This window comes from Misgurnus anguillicaudatus, chromosome 10 (assembly GCF_027580225.2).
Source record: "Misgurnus anguillicaudatus chromosome 10, ASM2758022v2, whole genome shotgun sequence".
Lineage (NCBI taxonomy): Eukaryota > Metazoa > Chordata > Actinopteri > Cypriniformes > Cobitidae > Misgurnus > Misgurnus anguillicaudatus.
In genome coordinates, this window is record NC_073346.2 from 12,450,719 (window position 1) to 12,474,577 (window position 23,859).

General features: G+C 37.6%; 1 protein-coding gene across 13 annotated transcripts in view; it reads left to right on the top strand.

The window, feature by feature from the left end:
• cobl (cordon-bleu WH2 repeat protein) overlaps nucleotides 1-23,859 on the top strand; it is a 101,962-nt gene that overhangs the window by 38,361 nt on the left and 39,742 nt on the right. For 6 of the 13 annotated variants that reach the window (XM_055209480.2, XM_055209476.2, XM_055209478.2 and 3 more), the window contains 5 exons: nucleotides 7,302-7,530; nucleotides 8,264-8,308; nucleotides 11,595-11,683; nucleotides 11,939-12,016; nucleotides 19,535-19,699. In XM_055209480.2, coding sequence (XP_055065455.2) covers nucleotides 7,302-7,530; nucleotides 8,264-8,308; nucleotides 11,595-11,683; nucleotides 11,939-12,016; nucleotides 19,535-19,699 — 606 coding nt within the window. The remainder of the gene's footprint in view (nucleotides 1-7,301; nucleotides 7,531-8,263; nucleotides 8,309-11,594; nucleotides 11,684-11,938; nucleotides 12,017-19,534; nucleotides 19,700-23,859) is intronic. The other 7 variants (XM_055209477.2, XM_055209485.2, XM_055209486.2 and 4 more) reach the window with 7 other exon arrangements.

Here is a 23,859-nt window from a genome sequence, read left to right on the forward strand (position 1 = left end):
GAAATCGGGGGATTTTTTCATATTGAAATGCATTGACATGTCAGCTCAGGAATATTTCTTAAGTGTGTAAGGAATGATTGTTTTGTGCAGTGGAGGTTATGCAACGACGTCACTTTTCCACGTGACCACACTGGAGCTCGCCCTGTTGAGTGGCAAAATATTCAACAAATTGGCTGGTTTTCATAGCGGCTACTGCGAAAACGCCAGTAAATTTGACTATTATTAGCTTAAATTTAATTTAGTTGGCCTTAACAGTGACCCTAACAACTTGCCAAACAACTAGTAGTCTGTGGACATTGGCATATGGCCAGATATTGCTTTTCCTGACATAATGCGTTTGTATTGCCTAACACTATTAAACCATCCCACGTTTGTACAACACAAGGGTCATCATAATGGATGTTTTTTAATGGAGACTCACTGACCAAACTTTTCAAGAATAAGAGTATTTATTTGTGTATTTTTATAGGATTTTTTATCCCAAAATTTCACATACCTGACATATGCCTACTGCTACAGTACTGATTTAATTCACTCTGCCCTACAAAGGCAAAATACCTTAAGTGTAGAGTGTAGAACTGAGAAAAATGACTTTAAAGTTTAGACTTTTTAGTGACTTTAGTTGTAACAACAGTTATTTTCTTCTTGATTTTTATTTTCTTGAAAACACAACAAAACTGACTCAAATACTTATGCACATGATAAAGGAGGTTTTGAATGTCCCAAAAATATCAATAACAAATCTTCGACCAAAAACGAAGTTACTGCCTTTTGCTTTTGTTGGGCAGCACTGATTTAAGTGTTGTTTTTTTGCAGTCTTAAAAAAGACCGCTCCAAATTTTTGTAAAATCTGTTAGCACAGTCGATCACACAACTATTTTTCCCATTTTAGACCTGTTTTTCACGCTATGCTAATGCTGACACTCAGACTTTTTGCCACTCAGTGGGCGTAAGCGCAGTCACATTCGCCGAAGGTGATGTCACGTGCATACCCTCTATTGATGAATATCAGTCATGTGACCTTTTACGTCATTCCATTTGCCTGCCGCCATCTTGAGTACCTACCGAGTACCAGTAGGCTACTGACAAGCATTGGCTAGCTTGCTACGATTTACGGATTTCTTATCTTTTACCGTCTATGATTCTTACGGATACGGGAAATGGCTATGAAAGATGACATTTCGCACCTTGACTGTCATGAAAAGAAATGCTACTTTAAAAAAATATCTTGGTTAGGGTGTGATGCCTACTCGATGCGTTCTTCCAGCTGCTGTCCGCTCCTACCGAGCTACCACTATTTTTACAACACTAAGAAGGCACGATACCACATGAAACTTTGCTCGAATTATCACCTCTTGACTGGCAAGATGGCGGCGAGCGGACACCAAAACAACCAAAGTCAGTTGTTCAAAACCTTCTTTTAGTAAACTCTGTGTACACAAACAATGTTCTCAATGCTCGCTTTTACGTGTAGAGACACAGGTGATACTTCGAGCAAAGTATCGTGTTGTGTCGAGCCTTCTTAGTGTTGTAAAAATAGGGATTTTGATGCTCACAATATATTGAAGGCATAGCTTCTAGTTCTTTTGCGACCACTTCAGGTACTCAAAATGGCGGAAGACAAGTTTGAGATGTTTGTGACGTCAGCTGATATTCATGAATATACTCTTAGAACGGATGTGTTAAAAACAACACATTAGTGTTGATTCTGGGACAACACACTAAATGCACACTAAATTCCACCCATCTCTGTGTTATTGTTGAAACAACACATCTTGTGTTACTTTTAACACAACTTGTGTTTTATTTTAACACAAAATCAACACAAAATGTCAAATAATTTGTTAAAATTATACATTTCATGAGTTCACACTTACAAATAAGTTGGATAGATTAAATTTGTAAACATATTTGCCGTGCTGTCCGGGAAGAGAGCTCTGAGCTCGGAAATGAGCCCGTACACAGAGTATCCCCCCCAGGTTTAGGGAGTAACCTGGTGAGTGAGAGGAGATGGGGTGGTGGAGGGATTCTGAAGACTGTAGAGAATCCTTAGGTGAGTTTGGCTGTGATTATATATGGGCTTGCCTTCCTGCTAATTGGGTAGATATTTTGATTACTGATAGACAGCTGGTGATACTAGAGTATTTGTTGATTACTGATTGAAGACAGCTGGTGATAATAGAGTATTTGTTGATTACTGATTATAGACAGCTGGTGATAATAGAGTATTTGTTGATTACTGATTATAGACAGCTGGTGATACTAGAGTATTTGTTGATTACTGATTATAGACAGCTGGTAATACTAGAGTATTTGTTGAGTATTTGTTGATTACTGATTATAGACAGCTGGTGATACTAGAGTATTTGTTGATTACTGATTATAGACAGCTGGTGATACTAGAGTATTTGTTGAGTATTTGTTGATTACTGATTGTAGACAGCTGAAGGCACTTGAGTAATTAATTTGACGTGTTTCTCCCGAACTACGTTAACAAAACATCATAATGTGTTAAAAGCTTAACACAAAAAGATGTGTAAAAAATTAACACATCCTTTCTAAAAGTGTAAGATGTTCAATTATTGCATAAATAGCCATGGCAAGGTGACCAGGTTTTTGTGTCCGGAGTGTATATTAACACACATATTGCACAATAAATGGAAACATTGGTTTGAGGTTAATTTAAGATCAAAGAGACACTGAATGATACAAAGGACAAAACTAGCACAGCTACATACAGCAGGAAGTATGTTGGTATTTTTACTATGTAGGCAACTGTGTAGTTAATACAGGTATCATTCATACAAAATATATGACTTGAGAATGGCACAAGATGTGCTGTGTCTAGTGTGCATATATCTTTATAAATTCCATATCCACTAGGGATGTAACGGTAAATAAATAGAACATCTCCTTTCTTTAAATAAATAAACATAAACAAAATAAAACATGAGGGATAATAGAAATTGCCATGCCAACTTGCTAATGTATAAACAGTTTCATTGGACACACGCACGTTAACCACCTAAACTGAAGTAAACTTCCATTCTGTATTTATTTATCGGTCTGGCTAGTGGCTAAACTGATCTCTGAAACAAGTACCTTGTCGAAAATAAAATGCTTTGGTTTGCTAAAGATGAGGAGAGACAACGAGCATAGATCACAACTGTGCGGAGAGGTTTGGCAGCCATTGTATACATTCATTTTACACAGTAACATTAGCTCAGTGTAATAGATGATATGCGCTGGATATGATATATGAACAAAGGAAATTTACTTGTCATTGATTTTCCTTATTATCACATATAAACTACTGTGAAAGGACTCTCTTGTTATTGATTCTATGTGGAAATCTACCAGAAGTTGCGTTTAGTCCACAAAAGCTGTTTTTTTATGTTGTTGCTGCTAAAACGATCTACACAAAATCTTGTACTGCTTGTCCTGCCTCCGGGGTTTCCTGATTCGTTCACTGTTCTGGACCTGACATTGATAAGTTGCATTGCCTGCAAAAGTTGAAATTCTTTTATCTCTTGAAACAACGTCTTCGAAACTGCAAAAGATGCAAGATGTGTGTGTAAGGTCAAACGTCTGTCTAGCATGTGTTTACATAGAAAGCAATAGAATAGTTGCACACTGGAATGAAAAATGCATTTTGCACTTACGGTAAAACACTTTAAAAGTTGGACACTGTAGTGAAATAACACTTTCTTTAAGTGAAATTACAGTATACAAGTATGACAAAAAATTGTCACACATCTGCCTTCTTGTTTGTGGTATTTGTCTGCATGCTTACTGTATGTACAGAAATTGTTGTGCCTTCCTGAATAGGCTACAACAAACCCCCCCCCCCAAATAAAACAGGTCATTGTTGCATTTATGTGTTTCACAAAAGGCAAGTGCTGAGAGTGTTTTTACTACACACATTTAGGATTTGTTTACATTAGAGCATTTGCGTTTTAAAACGGCATTTTAAAATGAAAACGATCCTCGTTAATACTGCCATTTTAAAAAGAATCTTCATCCACACTATACACCACCATAAACGCATGAAACATGACCAATCACGTAACTGATCATGCGCATAAAAGTGTAAAATAACTTATTACTCTAATAATAGCTTACCTTTGCGCATTTATGCAGCCTAGGGGTGTGCGATATTGACAAAAATTCATACCTGGGTCCTTTGCCGGCAACTACAACAGACACTATTTTTGAACCTATAAAAATGTGTTTGGGAAAGTCTTCAGCTTCCCCCTACAACATATTGATATGATTAATAGGTTAATGTTGATGTTATAAACCAAATAGAAAGGCCTTTAATGATTTAAAAAGGAAGCATTCAAGTGAACAGTACTAAACAGTAGCGAACTTGAAGCAAAAATAAATTTCAGCAAATGCAAACTTCAATCAAACATAATAAGAGGTAAACACCAAATAACTTATCTTCCCTTACCTGTCGCTGTTCAGTGTGCAATGAATTAATAAAAATTAATATGACGTTAATTTTTAAAAGTATGCGAGGTCCGTGCACGTCCTCCTCTAGCAACACAAAAATAGCAAAAAGCGCAATCGGCGAAACGAGCATTAAATATTAATATGACGTTGATTTTATTGTTTTTAATTTATATTCACAAAACTTATCATCAAAACATCAATTAAAATTCAGAGACAAATTATATGAAATGAAATTCACTTTAAAGTAGCAAACAAAACTTAAACTCGAAAGTAATGTCTGACCCATTACAATTCTCCCTTCATATTGGCCTTTACAACACCCTATATGGTGTTTAAAATTACAGTCTATCTTTCGTAATAAGCTAACTAAATTTAAACAAAACAACAACAACATTACCTAACAATACTCAAACATAAATATAAAACAGACATTATCTATAAGGATACATGTTAAAACAATCTGATATAGGGTTTATAATAGCTGGTTGGTAGATGTTTACTATTTTTGGCAAAACATCCGTTGCAAACCTCCATTTACCTGAATAAAAATAATTTTTATTTTGAAAATGATGCGCTGCCACGTTAACATCAGCTGTTCGTTTACATAAGACTCAGTCTACGTTCATTTACACTGCAGCACAACGTCTGAGTTCTCAAACTAAAACAGGGTCTGCAGCGTTTGCGAGCGAATCCGTTTATGAGGGTCGAAAACGGTGGTGTAGTGTAAAGTGTAAACGTAGCAAAATTAAAAAAAATGTAGCATTTATAGGATAAATGCATTAATGCAAACATAGCCTTAAAGGCCACGTTCTTTCTGTGTTTTTGAAGCTTTGGTTGTGTTTACATAGCCTGGTAATACCATTCTCTGCTATTTTGCTTTGCTTCAGAGTACAGAAGCGTAATGAAATTTAGCGGAAGTACAAAGTCTGACGTAGTCAGGCTAGTGTTTACAGTGCGCAATATATAACACATGTTCATGTTTCACGTGAAAAAAAACGCTGTATTTTTCACATAATTTACTTATCTGTATACCGCTGTTTTCACTGTCATAAAAACGGGCTGATGTCTTCATTGTTCTATGAAGTCCCTCCTTTAGAAATACGTGTCGAGTTCTGATTGTGTAGTTCGTTTCGTTTAGTGTGTTGTTGTGATTTGATAGCATTTTAACTTGCCGTTAGCTTAGCTGACGACTGACGTATTCTTGTGGGCGGAGTTTAGTCAAAAACTCTAAGATTGACGTCATTCAACTGGGAAGTAGAGGGCTGTAGTCCAAAGTAGGCTTTGAAAGAGGAATTCTGTTAAAGAAAATATATTGCCTGGCAGTGAACTTTGAGCTTTATCATTTTGCAGTTATTATTTAGGCTATTACAGCAATAAATTACACACTAACTAGGATTTAAAAAATGGGATCAGGAAGAACGTGACCGGAAAGAAAAACATGTTATAGTTCACTCCAAAATGAAAATCACACTTAATTTACTTACCTCTATGACTTTCTCTACGTCAGGGGTCTCCAACCTGTTTGTGAGCAAGGGCTACCACAATGGATAAAACAATATGGAGGGCCACTTTTTGGATATAGTCTACTCAAACATTTTTGGCTTAACTTGTTGATTTTATATTACTTATTGGTGTTTTTTATCATTGTTTAAAATGTTAACATACATAAAAGAAGCCAAGCTAATATAAAAAATATGTAATAATATTAAAATGAAGGTTATTAATAGAATGTGCAACACAGGAACCATGTTGGAGACCACTGCTCTACGTTAATGAATGATTTTGCTTTAAAATGCTGTCATTTATATTTTTATGGTACTCATAATGTTGAATTTGTTTTGGGGAACTATTCCTTTAACATTATTACCGCACATAGCATTATATATTAGAATCAAGTGTGTGAAATTTTAAAGGAATATTCCATTTTCTTAAAAGAAAAATCCAGATAATTTACTCACCACCATGTCATCCAAAATGTTGATGTCTTTCTTTGTTCATTCGAGAAGAAATTATGTTTTTTGAGGAAAATGTTGGAGGATTTTTCTCATTTTAATGGACTTTAATAGACACCAACAATTAACACTTAACTCAACACGTAGCAGTTTTTTTCAACAGTGTTTCAAAGGACTATAAACGATCCCAAACGAGGCATAAGGATCTTATCTAGCGAAACGATTGTCATTTTTGACAAGAAAAATAAAAAATATGCTCTTTTAAACCACAACCTAACGTAAATGCATAGTGACGTAGGGAGGTCACGTGTTACATATATAAAACGCACATTTGCGGATCATTTTAAACAATAAACTGACACAAAGACATTAATTAGTATCAGTTGACATACAACAACGTAGGAACGGTCCTCATTCTCAACACTTGTAAACACTGGGGCGGAGTTTCGCGTTCGTCTTCTGTGACCTCTTGACGTCATGACGTATTGCGTGGGGTGACCTGGCGCATCACGACCAGATCTAGATGAGAAGTTGTGCTTTAAAAGTGTATATTTGTTATTTTTCTTGTCAAAAATGACAATCGTTTCGCTAGATAAGACCCTTATGTCTCGTTTGGGATTGTTTATAGTCCTTTGAAACACCGTTGGAAAAAAATTGTTATGTGTTAAGTGTTAATTGTTGGTGTCTATTAAAGTCCATTAAAATGAGAAAAATCCTGCAATGTTTTCCTCAAAAAACATAATTTCTTCTCGACTGAACAAAGAAAGACATCAACATTTTGGATGACATGGTGCTGAGTAAATTATCTGGATTTTTCTTTTAAGAAAATGGAATATTCCTTTAAGTATTTTTTTCTAATTAACCCTTTGTCTGTTTCAAAATTATATTTTGTAGAAAACTGTTCGTGTGGTGGTGAACTATCATCGCAATCAGAAGGCTGTGGTTCGAGTAAATCCATTGGTCCCCCTGCGTACCCTGGTGCCTGTGATCTGTCAGAAGTGCGATTTTGATCCGGCCTGCGTACTGCTGCTCAGAGACAATATCAGCAACCACCAGCTGGACTTAGACAAATCCTTGAGTGATCTGGAAATCAAGGAACTCTATGTCCTGGACCAGACACTAGGTACAGCATAAACAAATGGTGTATTCGTTTACAAAACTCTTTGTCACTTAGACACTACAGTCTGATACATCAAAGTACCCATGGTGTTACTTAAGTAACCTCTGAATCTTAAACTAAAACGAGTTGTGAATCAGAACTAAGGAATTTAGGTGGTTTAAATTTTGCTCATAAACCTTTATATGGCAGGTCATAAACATTTTTTGCATAGACTTATTTTTAATAGATTTCACCACTAGTTTTACAGTGTTTGTTTTAGAAAGAGAGGCAGAATACTTAAACAACATCCCAGCAACCAAAATTGCATTTGAAAATGGCTAATAGCCATCCAAGCACAGGCAAAATGTCTAAACAGGCAAAATTTGGGCTGTCAGTGAATATTGAATAGATGTCTGTTCATAGCTCAAAAATAAATAAATGAAACCAAACCCTTGTAATCACTGTTTGTCTTTGCTTACATGATGGGATATCATACATCTCGCAAGTTGTTACGACATGTAACCAAATTCAAGTTTATTTGGCTAGAAGTGGGTTACTGATAGCCAGACAATATCAGGTCTAGATAACCTAGATGGTGAAATGACAGCTATTGCTTGCTGGGATACTTCAGTATGAGACAGTCAGAGCCCTTGACATTTCACTGTTCAAACTGTGCGTCCTTCACTGTCTAGTGCCCTTAAGATAAAAGACAAGCATGATCCTCAATTTACTCTCATTTGACTTGATTTGTTTTCAGTTCTCCGGCCTAAAATGGCTTTGACACCTGGCCTGAGCTACTCAGGTACTGATGCTTTGTAGATTATTGTCATCATAGCGGCTTTATGTGTAGTATAACTTGAAATCTTTGAATGCGGTGGTGGAGGCTTACGTTACGTCTGCTGCCTATTACAGGATATGCTTGAGATTTTCATGAAAATAACCGGTTTAGGCGTGCAGTGTGTGTGTGTCTCATGTTTCCATCGCTTATGCTTATTGTGTGATGCTTAGATTTGGTTTGTTGTACTTAGATTCACTGTCTTGCTAATTTGTCTGTAGGTTTTTGTCTTGCATGAGTGTTCTTGTAGTATAGTCTGCTGTAGATTTGTTGTTAGAGGCTTTGCTGAATGACAGAAGTGTAGCGCCATCTTGTGTTGCAGTTTTGTAGTGTTTATAGTACTTCACAGGAATAGCAGTTTACGCAGTGCCTAAAAGCTTTTATATGATTCCTTTAGCAATTGGAGGGACTGTGTATGGGTTTGGTATACAGTATCCTTTTTCTGGTCTTTAAGTGAGTTGTTCTTAGGATACTTAAATGGTTTCTGGGTAATTCTCGCGAAATTAGACTCATGATGTGTCGTGAAACATTTTGATAAAAAAGTAAATGCAAAGTAAGAGTATCAAAATAAGAAGCATACAGTTACAAACATCTCTTCATGTACTATTTTGCACATGATCTCAAATGACATACAAACCAATTTTGTTTTTTTTTCCACATTTAAGGGGAACATTTTCATTACCGCAATGTGTCCATGACTGGATTTGGGTTCTTTGACATGGAAATATTTATAATTAAAAAATCTAATAAATAAAAAGCTTCAGTGCATGTTATACTATAAATATTTACAGTAAAGAAACATGTGGTTTTTGGTAATCAATGGTAAATGTAGAGACAATAATAAGGAATATAAATGTGTCCAAGACCAATTTTCTCATTCTCCGCAACAATTTTTAATAATTGTTTAAGCCCATTTTCAAAAGAAAAAATTGTTGTAAGGGACATAATTGACTGTGACACTCAAGATGGCTACCAGGTAAGCAGTTCTTATTTTTTCTTTCCAGATAAAAGTTGAAATTTTGTTTGTCATAGTACCTAGACAACTTTTTAGTTCTCATTACCGAAACACGAGTTTGTAAATGCATATATTTCATGTAATATCATGTTGCGGTAATGATAATTTTTTATAATGATAATCTAAAAAAATGTAAATAATTCTATAGGAAATATTTTTTAAATCCTCTAAAAATAATGTTTATAGTATACTCTAAAAAAACAAACGGTGCTATATAGCACCAAAACTGTTGATTTGAATCGTAACCATAGAAGAACCGTTTTTAGTGCCATATAGCACCGGTGAAGCACTGGTGAAGCACCGGTGAAGCACCTGTGTAGAACCATATAGGTGCCATATAGCACCACTATAGCACCACATTTGGTTCTACATGGCACTATATGGTTCTGCACAGGTGCTTCCCCGGTGCTGTGTGGCACTGGGAACGGTTCTTCTATGATTGCGAGCAAAGAACCACTTTTGGTGCTATATAGCACCGTTTGTTTTTAGAGTGTAAGTTCAGACCTTAATCTTATATTTTAAGGGGTTTTTTTTTAATTCTGATGCTGGACACCTTCTAAATCTGGATTTCGCAAGAATCACCCTTCTGCTTATCTGATGTTAATCTTGAGTACCTATAGAGTAGTATTACATTCTGCATATAAAGAGTCTTTAGTTTTATCAGATTTATAAAAGACAAATCAGCTCTACAGATTCTTTATGAATAAGCCTGAGCTCCTGGAGGCATACCGCGGGTGGAGCGAGTCTCGAAACATTATCCCACTATCTCTGGATAACTTATGATTCACTACATGTTCGTGTCGTTTACATTATATGCACTAACATGCAGATTGCCAACAAAACAAAGACATTTGATGCAGTTTTACTTACCACCTGTAACTAATGACTCATTTCAACGAAACACAGCGTTAAACAAACACACACTCACAACTCCGCTACTAACCTGGATAAACAAACTATATCCATTGTTCCCATAATGCTGGGTTTTTTGGGAAGCTGAACAAGTTTAATTTTCCATACAAACAACAACACACTTACTTTGGTGATGTTGATTTTGTGTCAGCTCTTGGTTGGTATGTGCGTGCGCTATTCTGGTTAAAATGCCCATATAAGGAGTTCCATTGTACTTCTTGCACTAAAATTGCCCGTAAAAGAAATAAAGCAAGATTGTTACGTATAAATCTTTCATGTTGGAAAAAACGTAAACTGTGTTAATAAGTCAGAATGCATGAAATAGTTTTAAACCCCCTCTTTAAAGTGCAATGTTTGCAACGCAGTTTGTGCTGTATTCAAACTTAAAGACTTTTGGATAAAATGTTCTGCTTTAGAAATGTACCAGCAGCAGTGACATTATTGTAAGTTTGAATCGGTCCATGTTTAACCCATGTTAAAATAAAGAGTTTGGTTCCAAAACGTGGTAAAAGCCATTTAAAAAAAAACCAAAATCAGTATTATATTAGGTCAGTATTTAAATGTAAATTCTTAATTTTACACAAAATCCAATATCCGCCGTGTTATTCTGTCATCTTTTCTCCCTTTTTTCCCAAAACGCGACAAACGCCAGTTCTCTTTTTCTACAGAACGCAATAAATCCACTCCACAAATTACAGCGCACCATTCCACGCAATGTAAACAAACAATGGCGGCGCGTTGAGTCCACGGAATCCTAGTTTTCCTCATCTATTTTGTACTTCGTGACGACGTCCCAAGTATAACCGCAGGAATGACCGTGTTCTTAATATGACAAAGTAAGTGTTTTGGTTAACGCCATTAATGTTTATTTTTTTTAATCAGTGGATACCACTAGTCAACTAAATGAATATAACATGGCAAAGATGACTGCACATTTATATATTGATTCAAAAGATTTGTAGCATTTTGAGAAAAAAAACTTTTTGTGGAAAAAATAATTTATTTTTATAATAAATCTTTGAAAATCAAATTATGGATTTGAATATTTTATGTTTTTATAACCTAAAGATGCTATGTGAAAGTTTGTAAAAGAAAATAGTGGTTTTCATCGAAAACACGATTTTACCGAAATTTATCAAAATGGATTTATTGCGTTTTGGAACCAAACTCTTAAAATATTCACTGCACGGTGACTGTGTGCTAATTTTTGTCTCCAACTGCTAATTTGTAGCAGAAGTAACCATTTAAACTTAAATGGTTACTTAAAATTAACTTTGTTTTAAAGTGAAAAATTTAAGATGCTTACTGAATCTGTTTGTCCTCTAGCAGATTCTCTTCACTCCAGTCAAAGTCTGAGTGGCTCAGACAAGAAGGGACTACTGGGATTTCTGAGATTTAATCGCAGGAAATCAAAGGTACAACAGATGCATATACTGTACAGAATTGTCTTCATGCCTCTTATAGTGTTGTGTAATTGACAAACACATGCATAGAGAGTTTAAACTGAACCACAATGTACTAAAGGAATCCAGTGTATAAGAAAACTAAGCATGTGGAAGTGAAAGATATTATTGCCGTTTATTTAAGAAGCTGTCTATATGTGGTGAACTGCATGGTTATGTGGATATTATGAGAGTGTTTGGCATGCCGGTGTTACATTCCCATTTCAGACTGGAGATCAGTCCTCTGAGGACATGGACAGTCTAGATGGTGAGAGTGTTGTTGACAATGCAGATACTAATATGAATGTAAGTACTAACCTGTCCGTCTCTTACTAATACACTCTTATCTCTTCATCTACCAAACTCATTCTTCTAAGTAATGATGCATTCATCGATTTTTTTTCAGAGCGTCATTTTCTTGTGTTTCCTTTTGTGGTATATATGTTGAGAATAGGTTTTTATAACATCAGCACAGTTTTATTTTAATTTAGATACTTCCGGTGGTGGATGCTGATTGGCCAATGTAGAGTTTGGCTGTGCTCAACAATATAATTTATAAAAACTGCAGTATTTGTGTTTGGACAGGATTACCCCAGCTTAATATTCAGAAACAGCTTTAGTATTACCACCTTTAAAAGTAAAGAATAAAGTATGAATACCTATTCCTATTAGCTGTGAAACATTTACTACTAGATACGTGATCAGGGTTTAACTAGTCTCAGCCTCAGACTTGAGCCACGTCCACGGACCCTTGACTGAACATCTGATGCATATGACTTGCTTATCTGGAAACGCTTCAACAGCTTCAAAGTCATCTTCTGATTGGTTGAATTATATCGGATTTCCAGTCCACCTGAAACAACACAAAGCCGAAAGTATGCAAGGTTCATCCAAGAGTTTTGTTTGATGCAATTAATGATATCTAAAACAGAGATTTAAGTGTTTTTGTCATTGTTTTTATGAACTTCAGAGATGTTGCATTACACATAAAGCCTTTTGGGCAGTCCTTGGCCATCTTTGGAAAAACAATTAATTAATTACAATTAAATTATAAAATGGAAATAAATAATTTTAAAATAAAAAATATAAACACTTGTTAACAAAAATATATTATATTTGTTTAATCTGAATGTCATGTGACCATTACACAACACTACAATTTATCAGAAAATTGAGAACTTATGCAAAATGGATAGATATGTTTTATGTACCAATAAAAGACAATTACGAAATGAAGGTCTATTAATAACGCAATATCACTGGAGTAGGAATGTGATATGGCTCTATATCAGCACAGCTGTGATTAGGCCAGAGGCACGAGGCTGGAAGTAATCCCACACACATGCATTTTCCTTTTATTGATACATAAAACATATCTGTCCATTCTGCATGAGTTCTCAGTTTTCTGATATATTGAAGTACTTCTAGTGTTGTGTAATGGTCACATGACATTCAATAGATAACTCAAAAGATATAATAACTGTTTCTCGATATTACTGTGGCTTTAAGGGCATTCATACTTGTAGTTCAATTTTTTTTAGTTATTTTGGTCAAAAAAGAAAAAATATCTTAAGTTCTGTTTCACTTAGCGTTTACACTGGCCCATATCAGCGAACCTAAAGATAACGAACCTTAATGCGTAAGGATAAGGTCACCACCCGATTGGTCGGCTTTGATGATGAATTTTATGCGATAGAACTCTGATCATCCACAACAAGAATTCTGCATTTTGGAGTAAACTTGCTTATTTTATGTGTATTTACCTGGAGGTTTTATTATCAGCTTAGATCTCATGAAGATATTTTATCATCACTTAACATTTTTAAAACTTACGGTAAGCATTTTGTGTGTTTTTCCACCTAATGTTAATGAGGCTCTTTACACTTCTTTGTTGCTCCACATTTGCCCTCTGCTTATTTTGTTTTTGCATAAACCACTCATCCGGCTGTAAACCATTTCATTATCACGGCAGTGTCTTGTGATATCACATCCTGATTTTGGCTAGTTGCACTGTCTCTGGTCCACATCGAGGGGCAACCTTCCGATCTCTCTGATTGAGCCGATAAGGAAGTGAGTTAAACTGCAATTCATCGACTGGCCACTAAAGGCTGTCTCCAAAAGGGAGTCAATTCCTATAGACCTCCATGTTAAAATGCCCAACGTTACAGAAGATAAAAATATGTTTACAGCCTGCTACAAAAAGTGTTTTTCGTCTATATAGCTAATTTTGCCCTTCATTACAACTGTGAGGGGGGTGAATTTTTTTGTAACTCATTCGTTTAAATTATATTAAGCCTGTAAGTTCTGCATAATTAATTGCGTGGCCACTTGAGTGACAGGTTAACAGCCACTGCTGTCACTAGAATCGAGCTAGGCGGGCGTAGTTTCAGCAATCAGCCACCTCAGCTTCACCCACGTCCCGCCTCTTTACCCATTTTCGGTTATCCATGAGTGACGCGCGACCAAGACGGTGACGGCAGGCACCGCCTACTTTAAGCTTCAAAAAAGCTCTTCACGAACCTATGGTTGATGTAAAAGTCCATATTTGTTTACAGTCTATGGCCCACATGCATTCACATCAGTCCAACTGCACCAGAGTTTGTTTGAAAGCAGACCAGGACTCACCTTTTCCGCAGTCTCAGCTTGCTTGTTTGGTGCGTTCCAAAGTTTGTGTGGCAGCGTTCACCTTTATTCAAATGAACCGCACCAACCGAGCAATCGCACCAGAGTTTGTTTAAATCTAACCAAATTTGACATATTTATGAACACGTCATAAGGAATAGGGTATAGGGATGATCACTTCACCCACTGATTCACTACATAGGGAGCTAGAGAACTGATTGAGACACATGGAAAGTCTTAAAGGGGACATATCATGAAAATCTGACTTTTTCCTGTTTGCTATAATTTGGTCCCCAGTGCTTCTATAAACCTAAAAAGGTGTAGAAGAACAACCCAGTAACTTTGTTTTTGTAAACCATTCTCTTCATGCATGTGAAAAATAGGTAATTGAAATTTGGCTCCCCTTGTGATGTCAGAAAGGGATAATACCGCCCGTTAACCTGCACTATCCAACCACGGCACTGCTATTAAATGCAGAGATCAACTCATTTGCAGTTTAAAGGTGACACCCAAAAATGGCACATTTTTGCTCACACCTACAAAGTTGGAATTTTAACATGTTTTATTAAATTATGTATATAGTATTTTGAGTTAAAACTTAACATACATACTCTGGGGACACCAGAGATTTATTTGACATCTTAAACAGTCTTGTGATATGACCCCTTTAAAAAAACTGTGTTTGTGCAATTATTAAAATATTATTACTTATTCACTAGCAAGGACCACGCCACAACTGCACAGAATTGCTATTAGCTGTATGAGTGAATATAAGGGTCGAAAGGAAATGGGAAAAGGAGGAGTTACGTTGATTCTCCATCTGGCTGATTAGGGAGTCTGACCCGGGAGACTCAGAGTTGGGGCTTCGTCTCGGTAGGCAGTACGCTGAGTTACTTGAAGACCCCCCTGGATGCAGCCTGTGGAAGTAAAGTTTGGGATGTTAGAGATTGAAGGAGAGAAGATTGGGGTCGGGGGGAAGTGGGATGGAAGGATGAGTTTAGATGGGGAAGGGTGGGTGGGGTCGAAGTTAGAGGTTGGAGGGGGGAAGTGGGATGAAGGTTGGAAGTGGGATGAAAGGGAGGGCTGGGTGGGGTCAAGAAACTGAGACAAACGTGTGTTGAAGGTAGGTTCATTGTATATATACACAAACGGGAAATGAGCTGATTAGTTGAGCCGTGGTCCTGCTCCTGAACCTTAATTAACTTGTTAACCTCATTAAATTTTTGAAATATGTACTTAAAATCTCAGGGGGTACTTCAAGTAAATGATTTAGGTCAAGAGAGTTCAGTTGAGAAAAAAGGTTTGTACCCCTGTACTAGATAATACCACTAGGTGTCAGTAATTGTCAGGGCAATGCATGAGCCCACACAGCATGCTTGACATGTTACAGTTTTGTCTTATGAACTATTTTATCATGTGATTACATTAACTTATTCATTTTCTTTCAAATCACAATACTATTATTGTCTATTTTAAATAAAAACTTTCACCTAAGCCATTCAAATAATTAAGGTGGATAATTTTGCTCACTTTCTTTCTTTTCAAGTTCTCTGCAGCTCCATTTCTTGCTCCTCATGTGACACTTTTGTGATCACCTCCTATAAGCAACTACACAAAAACGCACACGCACACACACACACACACAGAACCTGGCAGAGATCTTATTTCCACACCCAGACTGCTCCTAACATCTCCCTTCTCTTCTCCAAAAAACACATCGTGTTCCCGAACAGACTCGCGCACGTGCACCAAACCGCATGAACGTTTAATTTATTTCAAACGTGCCAGGGTTTTTGATTCACCCTGCCAAACTGCCCACTGCCTTATTTTTAAAGGGCTCATCCCTGTTATGGGTGCTTTGGCTGTAATTACACAAGTTCAGGTGCAGGTTGTATAAAGCCTCATCACAGACAACGCCAACAGGCATTTTCAACACATCGGAGAAAGCGATTTCCCATTATGTAACCCACTAATAGCCATTCCTATATTGAACATTCCGTTCTTTAGTATGAGAAGACAAATGACATGCGCTGAACTTTTAGCACCGAGCTTGTGTAGTCTAATGACAGCGGCCGTGATGGAGAGCTGTGATTATTTTATCTTGCTGCTCTTCCAGGTGTCAGAGTGTTTGTTTGTTTGTTTGTGTGTGTATTCATGGTGTCTGGTTTGAATCATATGTCTCTGTTTGTCACAATTTCTTTGACTGCATATTATCTTTCCTCTCGCTGTCTGTCCTTCTGTCTCTCCTTCCAGCCGACAGCTGAACTCTCACTCAAACACTCCGGCAGATCCTGTGTCGTTTCTGGCATTGTTTATCAGATCTCTCTACTGTCTCTTAAAGGAGCATGCCGCCTCTTTACACATGTTTGTGTGTGTTATGCCTAGTCCGCACTTACATGACTATAGGTACTGCTTAGTGACAGCAAAATAATTCCAGAAAAAACAACAACAACTTGTTGCGAAGTGATGTTTACATGCTTCAAAACAATAGGTGACGGTGATCTGCATCTTCTTGTCGCCAGCTAATCCCAGATTAATGGCGTGTGCACACCAAAAGTGAAGCGAATATGCAAACTCATGCGAATGTAAACAGTGCTCTCCTCCATTTTATGATTCAACCGGACCTAAATCTGTCAATAAACGTGTCATGCAAATTTCCCACTCAAGTTGAAATTTTGGTTTGGAAGATGCGTATGAGGTAAATATTGTGTGTTCACTGCAATAGTGTTGCCCAATTCACATCATTGCATTGATTCTAAATGCAATCTTCTTGCTAATAAAGTGTGCACTAGGCTTTAGGACAACTCAGGGACATGGGTGTATCATTGTACCCCTATGTTGTCTGAATTCAGGAACACAAAAGGATTTTTAGTAGCACCTCACTGCAGAACATGACATCTGCGGGGCGGGGTTGGATCCAGATTCAGGGGGTGGACTCAGATACAGGGGGTGGGGTAGGACTCAAATCCAGAGGGCGGGGTAGGACTCAAATCCAGGGGGCGGGGTTGGACTCAAATCCAGGGGGCGGGGTTGGATTTAGATTCAGGGTGCTGGGTTGGACTCAGATCCAGGTGTGGAGATGGATCACTTTCTACTGCATTTTGATTGGTCGGCCGTCGTAGCACAAGACACGTCATACGTGTTGTTGCGTTACCATTTCTGCATTGAGTCGTAACTAAATTTTTTAACTAAATATTTTGACGGAAAAACAAACCTTACTTCATATGACTACAATAAAAGTAGTGCCTTTAAGGTGAAATGTAACAATAACATTCTTTCGTGTTCTACAAGTAATCTTACCACGTGCAGTTTAATACATATGAATGTATACAGTATAAATATGTATAATTTAGTAACACATATGACATGTTTTTTTAGAAATTAATAAACTGAATATTCATCTTATATGGACTTTGAACTCATTTTAACCGGGTGTGCCTCATAAGTCTTGTAAAAGTGAAGCTCTGGCTCTTTGATCGCCCCCTGGTGGCTGGCTGCAATACAAGTCATAAACCCCACCCTCTCCATTCAAAATAATGGTACTCTGCTCTAAATAAAAAAATATTTACACTTCCAAAAAAAGTTTCCGAAAGATGGTTTTGGGGTTTTCAGGTAGTTGATATCACGCTTATATATGTTCAAGTGTTAATTTTTTGTGAAAAAGTTTAATTTTAGCTAGTAATTTGATGCTATAGAAACTGGGCGTGTCGTTACGATTGGCGTGGTTGAATTGGGCGGGTGAGCATTTGGGCGGACGTTTGATACCGCAGCTCCGCCTCTGGCTACACGGACGATTCCTTCTGCGCATGCCTTGGCTCCAAACTGACGTTTTTACGTAACATGGCGGGACCATGGTCGGACATTTTTAGCTTCAATTCATTACAAAAAAGGGAGGCGACGTCACGTCGTCCATCTTTTTTTACAGTCTGTGGTTTTAACGCGTCTTTGCTTACAGTCATTAGGAAACTATTTTTCAAACATTTACTTTTCTTACAGACAGTGCTAATAAAACATATCAAATAAAAAATTGGTCTATATATTTACTTGTATAGCAAGTAGCCGTGTAATAATACAGCCAACCGGATTGTTATTCTGCCTAACGTGTCCCTTACCTCCCCTTATGCTGCGTACACACCAAACATAAAGCTTTATATTACTTGCGGTATTCAACTTTTCCGCTTCGAGTTGAATATTTTCAACTTGCACTAAGAAGCGTTTGAGACTAAAAGTGCGTTTGAGACTAAAAGTGCGTTTTCACGGCTAAGTTGCGTCAAACCCTAAGTCACTTTATTCGCATTGCACCACGTGAGTTTGTGTCTGTTTGCATCTTTATTCATGTCTATTCATGTCTATTGTTTTGGATGTAATCTACTCGTGTAAATTGTTGAATTCACTTTTGGTGTGTACGCCTTATAACACCTAACTGTGATCATTACTTATGAATCTTTCTCAACTACATCATTAATCAAACGTAGACTTATATTGATAAGAGCAAATGCTGGCGACCACGGGTTGCAAATAGTTGCGGGCTGCAACAACTCAAATATATTGGTTCATCTTGTGGAGCAAGGTATATAAAGTGGGAGGAGTAGGAACTAAATCCAGCCTTGCACCCTGGATGTCGTGTACTGAAGTGAGGACCATCTCAAATAAAAAAAAAATCTCAGCTGCTATCTCTTCATACAGTTGAGGTGTACTATATATTTCATGACATTCCCGTCGAAAGCATCTGTTTTATGGCGTGTAACCGCAGGGTCATGGCCAGGTTATGGCTCTCAGCCTCTTTCCGGGAGCAGGTTGTGACATTTCCAGCCCAAATGTTATTGATTTGTTGTCGTCTGTTAAACCTGCTGCCCTTTAAATGGCATTAGAGTATTGGAGCTCTGCAACTCTGAACTAACAATGGCCTACAGCCTTACCTGCCTCCCCCTGAGGGGCTAAACTCTGGATCCACTGCAGGACTATTGTTAGATACACAGGAGATAATGTACTGTATAATGTTGAACTAATGAGCTGCAATGTGATACATAAGGACCATAGCAAACAGTGTTATTTGTCCCAGAGGTTTTGTATTTAGTTTATACCCAACTTGACAAAATGATAGCTTTTTTCTTTAAATGGCTGATCTTTACATGCAGAGAGATCAGCCTCTTCCAGTATGTCTATGATTTTCTCACTGGTTTCTCTTTGTGATGTGTTCAGGGTGTGTCATCGGTGGCAAGCGGCCCGTGTATAGAGACCCGTCCAAGCACGTTGGGTCAGTCTCAGTCTGCGATGAACATCTCCAGGATGTCCCCAAAAGTGGAGTTAAAGAAACGCCAGGCTCCAGCACCCCCGCCAGCACCCACACAGATGACGACATCACAGGTATGAAGCATGACAGGCAAGCATTACACATTGTGAACAATATTTCCTACTTACTTCAAATAACCAGTATGAACATGAAAATGTTATATATAGCATCACGAGTCTTAAGCCTCCATAAGAGCCTGATGGCAGTGAAGGTTTGTTCACCTCATGTGCACCTCTGTATGCCTGAGATGAGGATTATGAAATGGTTTTCTTTAAGAGGCTCGAGCAGGTTATTGACTCACCTCACCCTGATCCTCTTTTGACATCATCAGAGCCCACTGTGAGCTGAGCGCATTAAAATACCCAGCACATGACACAAAGACCTTAAAAAACTTGAACTTAAAAGACTTAGTTTTAACTCTTAATGTAATAAAGTTCCTCCAGTGAGTTATTGTCTGAATACAATGGCTCTCACAGACATGCTGTTTCATAAGCACATAAAAAAACAACCAAGAGGGCCCCACTGTAAGTTCTGTAGTGCAATAAAAAATATTGTTTTTAAAGGTTATTTTTAAATCAGTAATGTTATAATTTGATGACGTCCTAAGGGAATATAAACTGCAAATCCAACAACCAGTACCTAGCCAAATACCATTATTAAAGTTATTTTTGTGCCCTTTTTGCGTTTATTTGATAGACAGTATTAAAGGAGATGACAGGAAAGTACAGGGTAGAGAGAGGGGTATGGGATCGGCAAAGGACCTTGAGCCGGTATTCGAACCCGGGTTGCCAAAATTGCGACTACACCATATGTCGGAGCACTGTCCGCTACACAATCGGCTCCAACCTATTATCTTTAAGGAAAAACTACTTTTTTAAAAACCAAGACAGCATTTTATTGCAGCAAACGAAATTATCGTTTTATCCTTGGGCCTTGCGTATAAGAAAAATCAAACATATGTGATTCTGTTGTGCTTACTGACACGGTGGCCTCTTAAGACGTGTTTGCTGGATTTATGACTGAGTAGGCAATGCTGAGAAGCTCTAATGTTACCTGGAATGGTGTGATAAAAATAAGATGGGCAAAACAAGGAAGCGTGGTACTGACGCAAGACTAGGCTGTTTACCTTTGTCTTTTTCTCACATTCATTTGGAGGGAAACATTGTGTTTTAACAAACCGCCTTATGAATGTTTGTTTGTTTGTTTTGGTGTGTGAAGGTCTTTCTGTGGATACCTTTTTGTAAATAGAACAAAGTTGCAAACAGTTGCCATATATTTACATTGTGTTGCAGCATGAGTACAGGACTTTGGTAAGGCAAAATCAATATTGCCTAGGGTTAGATATACAGGGTTCCCACATGTCATTGGAATTTCTGGAATTTTAAAAGGTGTGTTTCAGACATAGAATTTTTTTATTAAATGTTATATTTCATTTTTTCCAAATCATGGAATATCAGGGATTTTTTAGTTTCCTTTAATCAAAACTTATTACACAGCTCGTTGGAATGCTTAATTCTGGTTGGCCATTCACGACATTTGCAGGTTTGTTTTCCCAGATAACTAATAACACTGTACCCGGATGCTGCAAATCATTTTGACAGGTACAGATTAATATTACACAAAAAATAAATATGTCTTTTAAAGGGGACAGTTCACAAGACTTTTTAAGATGTCAAATAAATCTTTGGTGCCCCAGAGTACATATGTGTTAGATCAAAATATCATATAGATCACTTATTATAGCATGTTAAAATTGTCACTTTGTAGGTATGAGCAAAAAGTGCTGTTTTTGTGTGTGTACTTTTAAATGCAAATGAGCTGATCTCCACACTAAATGGCTCATGGCTGCACTCCGCTACGCGTCGGGTGGTTCTTCGCCTCTACGTCGTGCATTAAAACCCTTTAATGCATGGCTAGCCGTGGATTATCCCTTACTTACTGCATCCTGGACATAGGTCATGGAAATAAATTTTTTTAGTCAGTACAATTCAAGAAATGAATTTGGCTTAAGCCCTATTTGGTCGGGATTAGTTTTACAGGGGTAAATTAAGTAATGTAATTTGAACACAGGACGTCTGTAATATTGATGGCCAATTTGCACAGGATTAAAAATCTCTGTAAAAAATGTAGAAGTTGGAGGGGTATCTCGATTACACAGCACCCTCACCTCCCTCCCACCACATAAAATGCAAGTGAATGCAAAATTATAGGACATTAGGAAATATTTATGTGTATATTTACAGCTGGTCTATTCGCACGGGATAAGTATTACCTGAGGTTATTTCTCCGGACCTTTTTACAGTAGGTAAAGGTTGCTGTAATCTTTACTGCCATTGTCCGTAATGATTACTGACATGAAGCATTCGGACGGGACTAAAATCACTGAGAAGCTCTGATAAAAATTGCATCACCCCACCTCTCTATGTAAAACTAAATCAGTCCGAATGGGGCTTTAGAGTGGAAACCTTGGACATAACAATAATATAAAAATACTGATATATACAAATATTGTTAGACAAAAATTTCAGAATAGATTTTTCATGCCAATTGAAATTTTTTATTTGAGGCAGATTTTTGTTACAAATACTCTGGTCAAACAAACAGGGTCACCAAGTCTTGCATCTACATGTATTTACTTTTCTCTTCCAACAAAACCTCTTTTGACACAAACCTAGTGTTTATTTGATTCTGCAAATTTCCTTGTCGCTTGTCATCTGTACTTATATAACTGTGTATTGCATGTTGATGGTTTGTATCCCGGTCTGTGATTATGCAAGGAGAAGCTGTGGTTTGTGTGTGTCGAGCCATGTGTGTGGTCCCACTGTAAAGATGGTGTAAATTGAATGACCAGGGGACAGGACGGAGTAATTAAATAGTTCATGCTTTTAGAGAAACCTCTCACTGTACGTCACAGGCCCAGCATTCCACAGGATTAAAGCTAACGGGGAGAGGAGGGGGACTCGATTTTAATATACTCCCATCTATACAGTTGAAAGAAAAAGTGTGAACCCTTTGGGCTTACTTGGATTTCTTCATAAATTGGTCATTAAATGTGTTCTGATCTTCATCTAAGTCACAACAATAGAGAAACACAGTCTGCTTAAACTTATACCGCACAAGCATTATACGCTTTCATGTTTTTATTGGGCACAACATGTAAACATTCATGGTGCAGGGTGGAAAAAGTATGTGAACCTTTGGGTTTAATAACTGGTTGACCCTCCTTTGGCAGCAATAACCTCAACCAAATGTTTCCTATAGTTGCAGATCAGACCTGCACAACGGTTTCAGGAGAAATTTTGGACCATTCCTCTTTACAAAAGTGTTTCAGTTCAGCAATATTCTTGGGATGTCTGGTGTGAATCGCTGTCTTGAGGTCATGCCACAGCATCTCAATCGGGTTGAGGTCAGAACTCTGACTGGGCCACTCCAGAAGTCGTATTTTCTTCTGTTGAAGCCATTCTGTTGTTGATTTACTTCTATGCTTTGGGTCGTTGTCCTGTTGCATCGTCCATCCTCTGTTAAGCTTCAGTTGGCGGACAGTTTTCCTGCAAAATGTCTTGATAAACTTTGGAATTCATTTTTCCATCGATGACAGTAATCCGTCCAGGGCCTGAGGCAGCAAAGCAGCCCCAAACCATGATGCCCCCTCCACCATATTTCACAGTTGGGATGAGGTTTTGATGTTGGTGTGCTGTGCCTTTTGTTTTCCACACATAGCGTTGTGTGTTCTTTCTAAACAACTCAATTTTGGTTTCATCTGTCCACAGAATGTTTTGCCAGTAGTGCTGTGGAACATCCAGGTGCTCTTTTGCAAACTTCAAACGTGCTGCAATGTTTTTTTTTGGACAGCAGTGGCTTCCTCCGTGGTGTCCTCCCATGAAGTCCATTCTTGTTTAATGTTTTCCTTATTGTAGATTTGTCAACAAAAAAGTTAGCATGTGCCAGAGATTTCTGTAAGTCTTTAGCTGACACTCTAGGATTCTTCTTCACCTCATTGAGCATTCTTGCAGTCATCTTTACAGGACGACCACGCCTAGGGAGTGTAGCAACAGTGCTGAACTTTCTCCATTTGTAGACAATCTGTCTTACTGTGGACACATGGACATCAAGGCTTTTAGATATACTTTTGTAGCCCTTTCCAGCTTTATGTAAGTCAGCAATTCTTGATCGTAGGTCTTCTGATAGCTCTTTTGTGCGAGGCATGGTTCACATCAAACAATGCTTCTTCAGA